We start from the raw sequence: 14,738 nt of genomic DNA on the forward strand, positions 1-14,738 counted from the left end.
AAATCTTTCTCCAAGTGGGAAATGTATGGAACACAATGTATTTGATAATCACAAAAATGATGGGTGACACATAAAATTTCAGTATGGGAGAGTGAATCTATTTGAAGAAAGAACAAAGATTTAGAACCTAATCTTTTTCTACCCAGGTCTGGTGAAACATTTCCTATAGTAGTTGTCTCTGTTGCGGCTATACAAACAGCTGTGCAGTTACTAAGAGGGAAGAAGACAATACCTGGCTAGGAAAGTAAAAAGCTCTTCAGAAAGATTAAGGGAGTAATTCAAGTCAATGAATATTAACTAAGTGCCAGTTACATACAAAGTGTTTCACTAGGTTTTACCAATTAGGAGAAAAGAATTAACATTGGCTCAGTGTCCTCCTCTGTGGCTGGCCCTGGACAAAGCACTTTACATCTTTTTAACTCATTTTATTCTTGCCACTATGTTGAAAGATGCTATTTATCCCCATTTTACAGATAAGAACACTAAGGCTCTAAAAAAAAAAAGTAAATTTGCCTATCTCAGTTTAGTAAAGAAGGAAATAGAATTCTAGTTCATAGCTGTCTGATTCCAAAGCCTGTATTAGTTCATTTACACATGTATTGTCTCATTTCCATTACATAAGAAGAGTAATTCTCTTTTTCCCCCTTGGTGAGGACACTAGAGGAAATGTGGATGGTGTGCATGGACATTGTGTGACTAGTAATAGAACAAGGAATCATGTTCATCTGCCTTTTACCAAGTTATTACTATTAGACTGTTACATATTATCTCCCAACTCTATGAAGACATAATGGTTCCTACAAAACAGAAGAAGTAGCCAGATTTTCAGTTCCCTGATAAATAGTCCAGTGTTGTTTTCACTCCCTCCAGCAGTTGACAGGTATAATTATACAAGGATACATGAAGCTACAGATACTAGAGCCACAAGAAGGAAATTCAGTGCATTCAAAAGTTGAGCCAGGGGCTTCCCTGGTGGGCCAGTGGTTAAGGATACTCCTGCCAATGCAGGGAACACGGGTTCAATCCCTGCTCTTGGAAGATCCCAAATGCCTTGTGGCAGCTAAGCCTGTGAGCTACAGCTACGGAGCCAGCTCTCTAGAGCCACAACTGTTGAAGCCCGTGTGCCTAGAGCCTGTTCTCTGCAACAGGTCACCACAATGAGAAGTCCATGCACCACAGCTAGAGAAAAATGAAGACCCAGTGCAACCATAAATAAATAAATCTTAAAAAAGAAAAAGTGAAACCACAAAATTATGGGCCTGGAAGTGGGCTTGCCCTTGAACTGCCTTTTTGTACTTTTCAAATGTCTTTAGACAATAGACTGTAAATAGCTTGCAGCAGTAATTTGGACAAAAAAATCGAAAAAAATATTAATACATCTTCATCCTTAGTGCCTATCAGCAAACAGTAGGTGTGTTCAAATTTCAATCTGTGAGCCCTGGAGGCTCAATATAATAATTTGTGCAGGGTACAAATGACCTGATCTGTCTGCCAGATTGTGCTGCTCATCAGTGAAAAGATGCAAATCTTTTGATCTTTCAAATACTTGGCTCCTTGGGAATGTTTGAGAGTAACTGATAACATAGGCTGGATCAATGTATAGGTCCAGTTATACCAACAGAGAAAAAGGTAACTGTTTCAAAGTGCCTTTAGCCACCCAATCTGCAGATTGTTATTGGTGTGACTATTGCTGAAACAGGTGTTGGGTTCATAAATTTGCATAGCAAAATGTTTCTCTTGTGGCAGCAGCCCATGCCATAATTGGTGCCATCTGTATTTGTTTCTGGAAGTTTGGTTTCTAATATGAAGGCAGAGAATCTTGTGCTGTCTAATTTCATAATGCTCACGTTACTCTGAGGGTGCTTGACTTTGGAGAAATATTCATCATTTCTAAGGAAAATATGAACTGAAGGAAAATGTTCAAGTAATGACATGTTGCTTTTTCTTCATGGATTGTTTTCATTTCTGAGTACATAAAACAAAATTAAGGCCACCCCTACAGAACTGCTTCTTCAGCGCACTAAGTGGGGAAGATCTAGCTAGAATGGAAAACCAATAGACCCTGTCAACATATTTAGAATTCTCTTTTGACAGGCACTGTTTTCACTAGAACCTTTCTTTTCTGAAAGTTTTCTTTTTTCTTTTTAACCTCTCAATCAATTAGTAGAAATCAGAGTTTGGAATGAACTTTTTCTTATATCTGACTCACCTTCTTTTCCACCAGAGAAAGCAGAAGGTATTTGGGTTGCAATTTTATCTTGGATCCGTTTCTAATGGGGGAAGGACAAATAGAAAATTGTATAAAATCTTAATTTTTCAAAATCTGAAAGACAGTAACTGGAGCCATAATGTGCTTCTAATAAAGCATATCCTAGAACTATAAGGACAGTCTTTTCAATGAACACCACCTTTAAATCAACTTTATTGTCTTTAGCAATTCAAGCAGATTGCAAACCTTTAAGCTAAGTAACTCTTTTAGGTGTAATATTTATGTATTCTTTTACATGTTTCTCTCTCTAGGTCCATGAAGATCTTTATGAATTAAGGGAGAAATTAACAAAATTCCCGCTTGAGGAAAAAGGCGGGGCTCTAGACATTCAGAATCTTGAAACAGCCATCAAAAGGACTGAAATGGGGTTAAAAGTAAGTAGAGATTTAGATATTAAATAAAATCCTGGAAGGAGACAAAGATTCCTCCAGAAGAACTGTGCTTCTCACAGGCTCTGTGTAATTCTGGAATAGAGGGGGCTTTGGTTGGTCATCAGCTTTCCCATCCTGTTCCTTTTTTAAGAATGGTGATTATTAGCTGATTGATTAATTTACATCCTGTCACAGGCCACAAAGAATGTGAGACATGGATAATATATGATTATGCAGTAATTTATGACCCCTAAAATGTGGTTTGATAAAAAGAATTTATAATTTTAAAAATAACTACTCTTAGTCTAACAGTATGCCTGACAGAAAAGGATTCATACCAATACATTGTAGAGAGTTTCTATCAGAATCACTGGGATTCTAAAAAATAGAGTTTACTCTTCCTTAATAGCTTAAGTGTTTTAATATTAAGTAATTTTTAAATATTATAACCTAGTACATAACACTGGAAATAGAACTCAAGTAGATAGGAGGACTTTCCTGTGGTGGTCCAGTGGCTAAGACCCCAAGCTTCTAATGCCGGCGGGGGCCTGGGTTTGATTTCTGGTCAGGGTTCGAGATCCCACATGCTGTAACTAAGAGTTCACATGCCCCAGCTAAAGATTCCACGTGTTGCAATGAAGACCTGGCACAGCCAAATAAATAAATAAATATTTTTTAAAAAGTAAATAGGAACTTCATTATTATAGATGGACCTAATGGCACAGGAGAATCCAATCTTCAGACTAGGATAACACTCATATACAAAACCAGGATCTATTAGCACGTGGCTCCAATAAAGACCACCTCCATTGTCTAGACCTCTATCAGCATCTCTACTCTTGCTTCCAGCCTTCACTGTTGCATCCTACTGGCCTCCTAGCTCAGCTCCTGAGGCTGAGAGATGGGGTAATATGTTGTTGCCTCATCGGGTTAGCATGCTGTTGTCCTATATAACGTGATGGTGAGAGGGCTGGACCCAGCTGGAGTCTTTGGGTTTGGCCATTTAAAATAATCTGTTACCTAAAGGCCAAACTCTTTCCTCAGATGCTTGGTTGAAGTCCTGGTAAGAGAAAGACATTACTCTGTGTCCATTGTACCTAGCAAGTTCCCCCGACCAAGTAGCAAACTGACTACTGTGCAGTTTCATTTGTGAAAAATGCTGCAGGTCACTTCAGCTTTGAGTCTCAACTGTTTATGATGCTTTTTGGGATAAAGTAATTTGGCCTTGAGATGCCTAATGATACCTTAGGCTTGTAATAAACACATAGCATGTTATGTCTTTTGGCTTAATTACATCAGTCAGAGGGTTAACCTAATGTAATGGAGAAAATTAGGTGAGGATTTCCAGTCCACTCTAATGGCCTAAACTTTAACTTTTCTGTAACAGATACACATCGAGAAGTATTTAAACGTTGTACACCAACATGTGTTAACAACTCCTATTGATTATAACTTATATTCTTCTCATGCTTCCAAATGGTAAGTAAAATAACCATTTTAGGGTCTAAAATAAGTACAAAACCAGCAAACAACTTTTCTCACTCAGTGAGATGACTGTAAAGATAAATTTTCCTTTGCTTTATATGCATTCTAACTTCCATACAAGTTTTGCATATGAAGTTAATGGCAGAATTTAGACTTTAATAAAGTTATTCTTTGTTATTTTCATTGCATTTTAATGCTTGCCATCATGACAGTTATTTCAGGGTCCTAGTTTTGGTGTTACATCTTTTGTATTTTTAGTAAAGCATATCCCAAATTCAACAGCTTCGCTGGTTGCTCAATGGGAAAGAATCTGCCTGTCAATGCAGGAGATGCATATTCAATCACTGGGTCAGGAAGATCCCTTGCAGAAGGAAATGGCAACCCACACCAGTATTCTTGCCTGGGAAATCCCATGGACAGAGGAGCCTGGTGGGCTACAGTCTATTGGGTCACAAAAGAATCGGACACAACTTAGTAACTAGACAATAACAACAACGTGCCAAATTCAATTCCTATAGGAAATATTTTAAAGCAAATCCATTTTTATGCTATTTAGATCATCTGGAGCTTTCTTTATAGTTCTTAGCCCGTCATATGTGCTTTACTGTAAAGATGATTTTGGTATCCAGGGTAAACAAAACAAAAGTAATAAACTTGCTTGAAATGGTGACTCAGATGGTAAAGAATCTGTCTGCAATGTAGGAGACCCAGGTTCAGTCCCTGAGTCAGGAAGATCTCCTGGAGAAGGGAATGGCTACCCACTCTAGTACTCTTGCCTGGGGAATTCCATGGACAGAGGAGCCTGGTGGGCTACAGTCCATCGGGTCACAAAGAGTCAGACACGACTGAGCAACTAACATATACATTAATAATACAGCCTAAGAGATGATTTATTAAAATTAGTATTGAGTTAAAGGGAAATGACCTTTTCACACACAACTATGTATAAAATAGATAACTAATAAGGAACTACTGTATGGCACAGGGAACTCAATACCCTGTAATGATTTATATAGTAAAAGAATCTAAAAAAGAGTAGAATATGTATCAGCATTAGTATCAGTTCAGTTGCTCAGTCGTGTCCGACTCTTTGCAACCCCATAAACCATAGAACACCAGGCCTCCCTGACCATCACCAACTCCTGGAGTTCACCCAAACTCATGTCCATTGAGTCGGTGATGCCATCCAACTATCTCATCCTCTGTCGTCCCCTTCTCCTTCTGCCTTCAATGCTTCCCAGCATCAAGGTCTTTTCCAATAAGTCACCTCTTCGCATCAGGTGGGCAAAGTATTGGCGTTTCAGCTTCAACATCACTTCCTCCAATGAACACCCAGAACTGATCTCCTTTAGTCTGGTTGGATCAGACTTGCAGTCCAAGGGACTCTCAAGAGTTTTCTCCAACACCACAGTTCAAAAGCATCAATTCTTCGGTGCTCAGCTTTCTTTATAGTCCAACTGTCACATCCATACATGACTACTGGAAAAACCATGGACTTGACTAGATGGACCTTTGTTGGCAAAGTAATGCGTCTGCTTTTTAATATGCTGGCTAGGTTGTTCATAACTTTTCTTCCAAGGAGTAAGCGTCTTTTAATTTCATGGCTGCAATCACCATCTGCATTGATTTTGGAGCCCCCAAAAATAAAGTCTGACACTGTTTCCACTGTTTCTCCATCTATTTGCCGTGAAATGATGGGACCAGATGCCATGATCTTAGTTTTCCTAATCTTGAGCTTTAAGCCAACTTTTTCACTCTCCTTTTTCACTTTAATCAAAAGGCTCTTTAGTTCTTCTTCACTTTCTGCCATAAGGGTAGTGTCATCTGCATATCTGAGATTATTGATATTTCTCCCGGCAGTCTTGATTCCAGCTTGTGCTTCTTCCAGGCCAGTATTTCTCATGATGTACTCTGCATATATAAATAAACAGGGTGACAATATACGGCCTTGACGTACTCCTTTTCCTATTTTGAACCAGTCTTGTTCCATGTCCAGTTCTAACCATTGCTTCCTGAACTGCATACAGGTTTCTCAAGAGGCAAGTCAGGTGGCCTGGTATTCCCATCTCTTTCAGAATTTTCCACAGTTTATTGTGATCCATGCAGTCAAAGGCTTTGGCATAGTCAATAAAGCAGAAATAGATGTTATTCTGGAACTCTCTTGCTTTTTGGATGATCCAACAGATATTGGTAATTTGATCTCTGGTTCCTCTGCCTTTTCTAAAACCAGCTTGAACATCTGGAAGTTCACAGTTCACATACTGCTGAAGCCTGACTTGGAGACTTTTGAGCATTATTTTACTAGCATGTGAGATGAGTGCAATTGTGCAGTAGTTTGAGCATTCTTTGGCATTGCTTTTCTTTGGGATTAAAATGAAAACTGACCTTTTCCAGTCCTGTGGCCACTGCTGAGTTTTCCAAATTTACTGGCATATTGAGTGCAGCACTTTCACAGCATCATCTTTCAGGATTTGAAATAGCTCAATTGGAATTCCATCATCTCTACTAGCTTTGTTTGTAGTGATGCTTCCTAAGGCCCACTTGACTTCACATTGCAGGATGTCTGACTCTAGATGAGTGTATATACTCTAGGTGAGTATATATGTATAACTGATTGTAAGCCAACCATAGTAAAAAAAAAAATTAAAAAATAAAAAGAGAAATAACCTTTTCTTAGTTTGGACCTTCTTCAGTCTAGGCGTTCTGAATTGAAGTGAACGTAGATCAGGGTTTTGTATGAAGCTTAAAACCCTGTAGTCCTTTTTGCATCATAAATATATATCAAGGGTAAATGAATCACATCAAACAGAGAGGTCAAGTTTCAGGGAGAAACCCAGAGATACAACCAGGTCCCAGCTCTTGTAGTGGGGAACAGAGCCTCAGGTGTTCAGTGTACCCATTTCCCTTTCCCCTCCATGAAGGTAGTGCCACAGGCAGCCATCATCCCTTGGCAGAGGCAACCCTTCACTAGTCTGTCTAGTTTGAAGTCATTTATATCTTAGGGTTTTGTTTGTTTGTTTTGGCCATACCATGCAGCTTGTGGGATGTTAGTTGCCCCACCAGATATCAAACCCATGCCCTTGGCAATGAAAGCATGAAATCTTAACTACTGGACCAGCAGGGAATTGCCCTACCTTAGATTTTTTAATTTGAGAATAAAAATATGATTTTCAAATAGGTTTATATAAATCATTGTTTGAAACAAGGAATCTGTAGGGAAAATAACAAAAGGGATTCTTGGAGAAGAAAATACTGGAGGTTATTTTACTACCTCATATTGACTCAGTTCTAAATGAAAACAACAGGGACTTCCCTCATGTCCAGCAGTTAAGACTCCACACTCCCAGTGCAGGGGGCCTGGGTTTGATCCCAAGTCAGGGAACCAGACCCTACATGCAACGACTAAGACCCAGCACAGCCAAATAAACAAATATTAAAAATAATAATAAGTCAAGAGAGCCGCACAAGGCCAAGCGGGAGGACTGTTTAGATGGCAGCCAGGGGATGTGTGGTAGGCGGGGAGTGTCCATCCAAGAGGTGGAGTGGATACACAGCGATAAAAAAGCTCCAGGTGGAGAAGGCAGGGGAAGTAGGACAGAGACGAGCTGTGTGTCACCAGCCCTCAAGAAAGTTCTCCTGTCCTGTCTCCAGTTCCTCTTTGTCTTCTCCTCTTGACAGAGCACAGAGTTTCTGAGCTGCAGTTTTGCACGCTATGATAGCTGAAGAGAACAGACTAGGTAGCAGAGAACCAAATACAAAGATTCTGGCAGAGCACTTTGCTTGCACAGTTCTCCATGGCCACGGAGTGCCCTTGCCCCTGTTACGGTCTGGAAGAATGGAGAAAAATGTGAACTGGGGCGTGGAGCTGGAACCCAGAAAGGGTCTTTGCATCCTTCCTTTCCTGTTCAATAAAGTAATACAACCACTGGCTGTCTTATCAGGAAGATGGGAGCCTGGCAAGTTCGTAGGAGCCCTACAAGCCTGGGGGAGCATCTCAGTCATTGCTGTGGATTTGGGAGGCTAAAGTGGCCTCAAATTTGAAAATGAAATGAAGTGAGCCATGGTCAAAAACTGGAGAGAGTCCAAACTGGGTCTTAAAAGTAAGCAGGTCCAAGGCAGTCCCTGGGAGTGGAAGATGTGACCTTTTATATATAGGATGGATAAACAAGGTCCTACTGTATAGCACAAAGTGCTATAGTCAATATGATAAACCATAATGGAAAATAATATTTTAAAAAAGAATGCATATATATGTATAACTGAATCGCTTTGCTGTATAGCAGTAATTAACACACATAATCCAACTATCCTTCAATTTTTAAAACTTAAAAAGAACAATGAGGCCCAGATTAGAGTCCAGTCAACTGTCTGCAAGTGTCCTCTCCTACACCATAGGTATATAAAAGCCAAGAAGTCTAATTTTCAGAGGATGGTTTTCCTTTTTCGCCAGTATTGCTCAAGGAAAAAATCTGGTGGTTTTTTTGTCTAGTAGAGACAAAACCCAGTAGGTACACGACATGATGACAATGGATTCCAGCAAATGGAAGATTCTCCCAGCAGTCATTCAGAAAACAATGATAAGGATATTGTCAAAAGTGGTACATTTTCTCCAAAGAGCTCAAAGTGCTTTTGTATTGTTTTCAAAATAGGCTTCATTATTATTCCCACTTTGGCAATGATTCTTCTTCTGTGTCAAAGTGAGGTTCTTCCTCTTATCATTGCTGGCTTGCACAGATTTTATTGCATGAGATATCTGCTCACACTGTTCTTAACGACCACCCTTTGCTTATTGACACTAGGAGGGTGACTACCATCTGTACCAACACCATCAGAACTGCACAGAAATCTTCATTTTATATTCGGTTACACTAGTGTTTGAGGGGGGGAAAAAAGAACAAAGCAAATAAATAATAGTGAGAAACAATGAGAAGGAAAGAAGAGGTTTCTGTTAAATGATAAGCATAGATTAGAAGGTATATTCTCACTCAGTTATTGGACCCCCTTAGAGCCATCCTCTTCTGCGTTGTTACAAGGCAGTACACAAATCCCACTTATTCAGAATATGACTACATCCTAGTGACAAAGGGAGACAAAGCACAGGGGACAAGCTGTTTCCACTTGGTCATCTAGGTGAAGGGTATTTGCATGCTCACTATCCTTTCAAATTCTTTGTGGCTTTGAAGTTTTTTGAAACAAAAAATAAAAATTTTTAAGAAGCATCATAAAATAACAAATAGGAAAAACAGTTCCAACATATGTGATACAAAAATTACTAACACTGTTAAATACAAAGTGCTTTCTTGCCATAATCATAATAAAAACCTCGGCACAGACAAAGCGACATCAGTGGACTACTCACAGAGCTGGAAATGCAAATGACCAGTAAGTATGTGAAAAATGTTTAATAGCACTGTTGAACCATAGGAATACAAATTGAACTATATAATGGATTGGCTAAAAAGTTCATTTAGGGTCATCTATAACACACCACCCTTATGGCAGAAAGTGAAGAGGAACTCAAAAGCCTCTTGATGAAAGTGAAAGAGGAGAGTGAAAAAGTTGGCTTAAAGCTCAACATTCAGAAAACAAAGATCATGGCATCTGGTCCCACCACTTCATGGGAAATAGATGGGGAAACAGTGGAAACACTGTCAGACTTTATTTTTCGGGGCTCCAAAATCACTACAGATGGTGATTGCAGCCATGAAATTAAAAGACGCTTACTCCTTGGAAGGAAAGTTATGACCAACCTAGGTAGCATATTCAAAAGCAGAGACATTACTTTGCCAACAAAGGTCCTTCTAGTCAAGGCTATGGTTTTTCCAGTGGTCATGTATGGATGTGAGAGTTGGACTGTGAAGAAAGCTGAGCGCTGAAGAATTGATGCTTTTGAACTGTGGTGTTGGAGAAGACTCTTGAGAGTCCCTTGGACTGCAAGGAGATCCAATCAGTCCATTCTAAAGGAGATCAGCCCTGGGATTTCTTTGGAAGGAATGATGCTAAAGCTGAAACTCCAGTACTTTGGGCACCTCATACGAGAGTTGACTCATTGGAAAAGACTCTGATGCTGGGAGGGATTGGGGGCAGGAGGAGAAGGGGACGATAGAGGATGAGATGGCTGGATGGCATCACTGACTCGATGGACGTGAGTATCAGTGAACTCCGGGAGTTGATGATGGACAGGGAGGCCTGGCGTGTTGCGATTCGTGGGGTCGCAAAGAGTCGGACACGACTGAGCGACTGATCTGATAACAGCTTACATAAAAACCTGAATAAACTTTTTGGCCAAACCAATATTACTATTTTGCCTAACAAATTAGCAATTCAGTTCAGTTCAGTCACTCAGTCGTGTCCAACTCTTTGTGACCCCATGGGCTGCAGCATGTCAGGCTTTCCTGTCCATCACCAACTCTTGGAGACTACTTAAACTCACTTCCATCGCATCAGTGATGCCATCCAACCATCTCGTTCTCCATTGTCCCCTTCTCCTGCCTTCAGTCTCTCCCAGCCTCAGGGTCTTTTCCAGTGAGTCAGGTCTTTGCATCAGGTGGCCAAAGTATTGGAGTTTCAGCTTCAGCATCAGTCCTTCCAATGAATATTCAGGACTCATTTCCTTTAGGATGGACTGGTTGGATCTCCTTGCAGTCCAAGGAATTCTCAAAAGTCTTCTCCAACACCACAGTTCAAAAGCACCAATTCTTCAGCGATCATCTTTCTTTATAGTCCAATTCTCATATCCATACATGACTACTGGAAAAACCATGGCTTTGGCTAGATGGACCTTTGTTGCCAAAGTAATGTCTCTGCTTTTTAATATGCTGTCTAGGTTGGTCATAACTTTTCTTCCAAGGAGCAAGCGTCTTTTAATTTCATAGCTGCAATCACCATCTGATTGATTTTGGAGGCCTAGGTGCCGGGGACCAGCCCTGGCTTATCCAGGGTATTCGAAGCGGGGACGGCGTCGGTGACCTATTTATTTAAATATTTTATCAAAGATATAAAGAGTAATAGGATGAGGATAGCTCAGTAGGAAAATTCAGTGGAGAAAAGAGGCTGAGTAGCTTGGTTTATGCGGGAGACCAATAAAACTTCAAGACAAGAAGTTTGCACCACTTACGTAGGCCGCAGGCGTCCTTCCGTTCTCCCGAAGGAGAGGAGACACTGAGGCCTCCCCGGTCGGATCTTAGAAGCCCAGGCATAATTAGCAAGCATGGCGGGTTCCGCGCTCCAGATGGAGACTCAGCCAGAATTTGGGAGAGAGAGTGACATGGGGAGACCAAGTTTTGGTGAACAAGGCCCGCACTTTATTTTCCAAAGTAGTTTTTATACCTTAAGTTGTGCATAGAGGATAATGGGGGAAGGGGTGGAGTCATGCAAGGACAGCAGTTCCTGGTCCTAATTGAAGCCAGGCTTTCAAACTTAGCATATGCAAAAGTTCAGGTGAACTACATCATCTTCTGGCCAGGAGGCCTGTTAACATTTTAAGGAACTTATTTTTCTCTAAAGGTGATTATTCCAAAGTCAGGCACCAGCCTCCAAAAAAGCATTGGACAAAGCTGCATTCCTATAGGGCAAAGGTGAGGTGGGCTCAGTCAAGAAAAGAATTAACTCAAGGGTCCAAGGTTACAAACATTGAGCTACTACTTACATTTCTACACACCCATTATATCAATCAATACACTGCCAAGGACACAGTAGGTAAGGGGTATGGAGACTTAGCAGCAAACATTGGCTCAATAAGTGAAAAACCCTTCACCAATACAATTTCTAATCAATCTTTTAACTACTCAGAAGAATCTGTGTTTAGACAGATTCTTCCTCTCACAGTTGGGAGGCTCTGAACAATCACATGTGGCCGAAAAAACCTATTCAGGCAGGCTAGAGGATTTCCAAAGGAGTTTGTAGGTTGAAACACTGTCACACCCAGGAATTATTAACTGGAGCTGTAAGCTAACTCTTTTTTCAGAGAGAGGTAGTGGGGGACAGCCCCCCGTAAAGTCAGAGGTGTAGGTGAAAGCACAAAGCAGAAAGTAGGCAGACTCTGGTTTTGGGGGTAGATACTCAAGAATTTCCAGGGGGACTCCTGAGGCTCGATCCCGCCTTTGCATATGCCGAGCCTCCTTCCTCATGACCTTTGTCATGGGTGGAGCTCCTCACGCTGGCTCCCGGCAGTGATAGAATTCTAGTTGAGCTATTCCAGATCCTGAAAGATGATGCCGTGGAAAGTGCTGCACTCAATATGCAATATGCACTCAATATGCAATATGCCGGCTCCCGGCACCTAGGAAAGAAAGTCTGTCACTGTTTCCATTGTTTCCCCATCTATTTACCATGAAGTAATTGGACTGGATCTTTGTTTTTGAATGTTGAGTTTTAAGCCAGCTTTTTCACTCTCCTCTTTCACTTTCATCAAGAGGCTCTTTAGTTCCTCTTTGGTTTCTGCCATAAGAGTGGTGCCGTCGGCCCATCTCAGGTTGTGGCTATTTCTCCCAGCAATCTTGATTCCAGCTTGTGCTTCATCCAGTCTGGCACTTCACGTGATGTACTCTGCATATAAATTAAATAAGCAAGGTGACAATATACAGCCTTGAAGTACACTCTTTTCCCAATTTGGAGCCAGTATGTTTTTCCATGTCCAGTTATAAGAGTTGCTTCTTGACCTGCATACAGATTTCTCATGAGGCAGGTAAAGTGGTCTGGTATTCCCATCTCTTGAAGAATTTTCCACAGTTTGTTGTGATCCACACAGTCAAAGGCTTTGGCATAGTCAATAAAGCAGAAGTAGATGTTTTTCTGGAATTCTCTTGCTTTTTGTATGAGCCAATGGATGTTGGCAATTTGATCTCTAGTTCCTCTGCCTTTTCTAAATTCAGTTTGAACATCTGGAAGTTCTCAGTTCATGTCCTGTTGAAGCCTCACTTGGAGAATTTTGAGCATTACTTTGCTAGCATGTGAGATGAGTGCAACTGTGCAGTAGTTTGAGCATTCTTTGGCATTGCCTTTCTTTGGGATTGGAATGAAAACTGACCTTTTCCAGTCCTGTGGCCACTGCAGAGTGTTCCAAATTTGCTGGCATATTGAACGCAGCACTTTCACAGCATCTTCTTTTAGGATTTGAAATAGCTCAGCTGGAATTCCTTCACCTCCACTAGCTTTGTTCATAGTGATGCTTACCAAAGACCCACTTGACTTTACACCCCAGGATGTCTGGCTCTAGATGAGCCATCATGGTTATCTGGGTCATTAAGATCTTTTTTGTATATTTCTTCTGTGTATTCTTGCCACCTCTTCTTTATATTTTCTGCTTGTTAGGTCCATACAATTTCTGTCCTTTATTGTGCCCATCTTTGCACAAAATGTTCTCATGGTATTTCTAATTTTCTTGAAGAGATCTCTAGTCTTTCCCATTCTACTGTTTTCCCATTCTATTTCTTTGCATTGATCACTGAGGAAGGCTTTCTTATCTCTCCTTGCTATTCTTTGGAACTCCGCATTCGGATGGATTTATCTTTCCTTTTCTCCTTTGCCTTTAGCTTCTCTTCTTTCCTCAGCTATTTCTAAGGCCTCCTCAGACAGTCATTTTGCTTTTTTGCATTTCTTTTTCTTGGGGATGGCTTTAACCCCTACCTCCTGTACAATGTTATAAAACTCCATCCATAGTTCTTCAGGCACTCTTTCTGTTAGATCGAATGTCTTGAATCTATTTGTCACTTCCACTGTAAGGGATTTTATTTAGGTCATACCTGAATGGTCTAGTGGTTTTCCCTACTTTTTTCAATTTAGTCTGAGCCGCGGTCAGTTCCCCGTCTTGTTTTGCTGACTGTATAGAGCTTCTCCATCTTTGGCTGCAAAGAATATAATCAGTCTGATTTCGGTGTTGATCATCTGGTGATGTCCATGTGTAGAGTTGTGTCTTGTGTTGTTGGAAGAGGGTGTTTGCTATGACCAGTGCGTTCTCTTGGCAAAACTCTGTTAGCCTTTGCCCTGCTTCATTTTGTACTCCAAGGCCAAATTTGCCTGTTATTCCAGGTATCTCTTGACTTCCTACTTTTGCATTCCAATCCCCTATAATGAAAAGGACATCATTTTGGGGTGTTAGTTATAGAAGGTCTTGTAGGTCTTCATAGAACCATTCCACCTCAGCTTCTTCAGCATTAGTGTTTGGGGCATAGACTTGGATTACTGTGATATTGAATGGTTTGCCTTGGGAACGAACAGAGATCATTCTGTTGTTTTTCAGATTGCATCCAAGTACTGCATTTTGGTCTCTTTTGTTGATTCTGAGGGCTACTCCATTTCTTCTAAGGGATTCTTATCCACAGTAGTAGATATAATGGTCATCTGAGTTAAATTCACCCATTCCAGTCCATTTTAGTTCACTGATCCCTAAAATGTCACTGTTCACTCTTGCTATATCTCCTGTTTGACCACTTCCAATTTACCTTGATTCATGGACTTAACATTCTAGGTTCCTATGCAGTATTGTTCTTTATAGCATTACACTGTACTTCCATCATCAGTCACATCCACAACTGGGTGTTGTTTTTGCTTTGACTCAGCCTCTTCATTCTTTCTGGAGCTATTTCTCCACTGATCTCCTGTAGCATATTGGG

General features: G+C 40.6%; 1 protein-coding gene across 1 annotated transcript in view; it reads left to right on the forward strand.

Moving 5' to 3' along the window:
• Positions 1-14,738, forward strand: part of IQCH (IQ motif containing H) — a 217,321-nt gene that overhangs the window by 5,530 nt on the left and 197,053 nt on the right. Inside the window, 2 exon segments of the mRNA XM_027553044.1 lie at positions 2,521-2,643; positions 4,028-4,119. Of these exon segments, the coding sequence (XP_027408845.1) occupies positions 2,521-2,643; positions 4,028-4,119 (215 nt within the window).

Source organism: Bos indicus x Bos taurus, chromosome 10, assembly GCF_003369695.1.
Source record: "Bos indicus x Bos taurus breed Angus x Brahman F1 hybrid chromosome 10, Bos_hybrid_MaternalHap_v2.0, whole genome shotgun sequence".
In the NCBI taxonomy this organism is placed as follows: domain Eukaryota; kingdom Metazoa; phylum Chordata; class Mammalia; order Artiodactyla; family Bovidae; genus Bos; species Bos indicus x Bos taurus.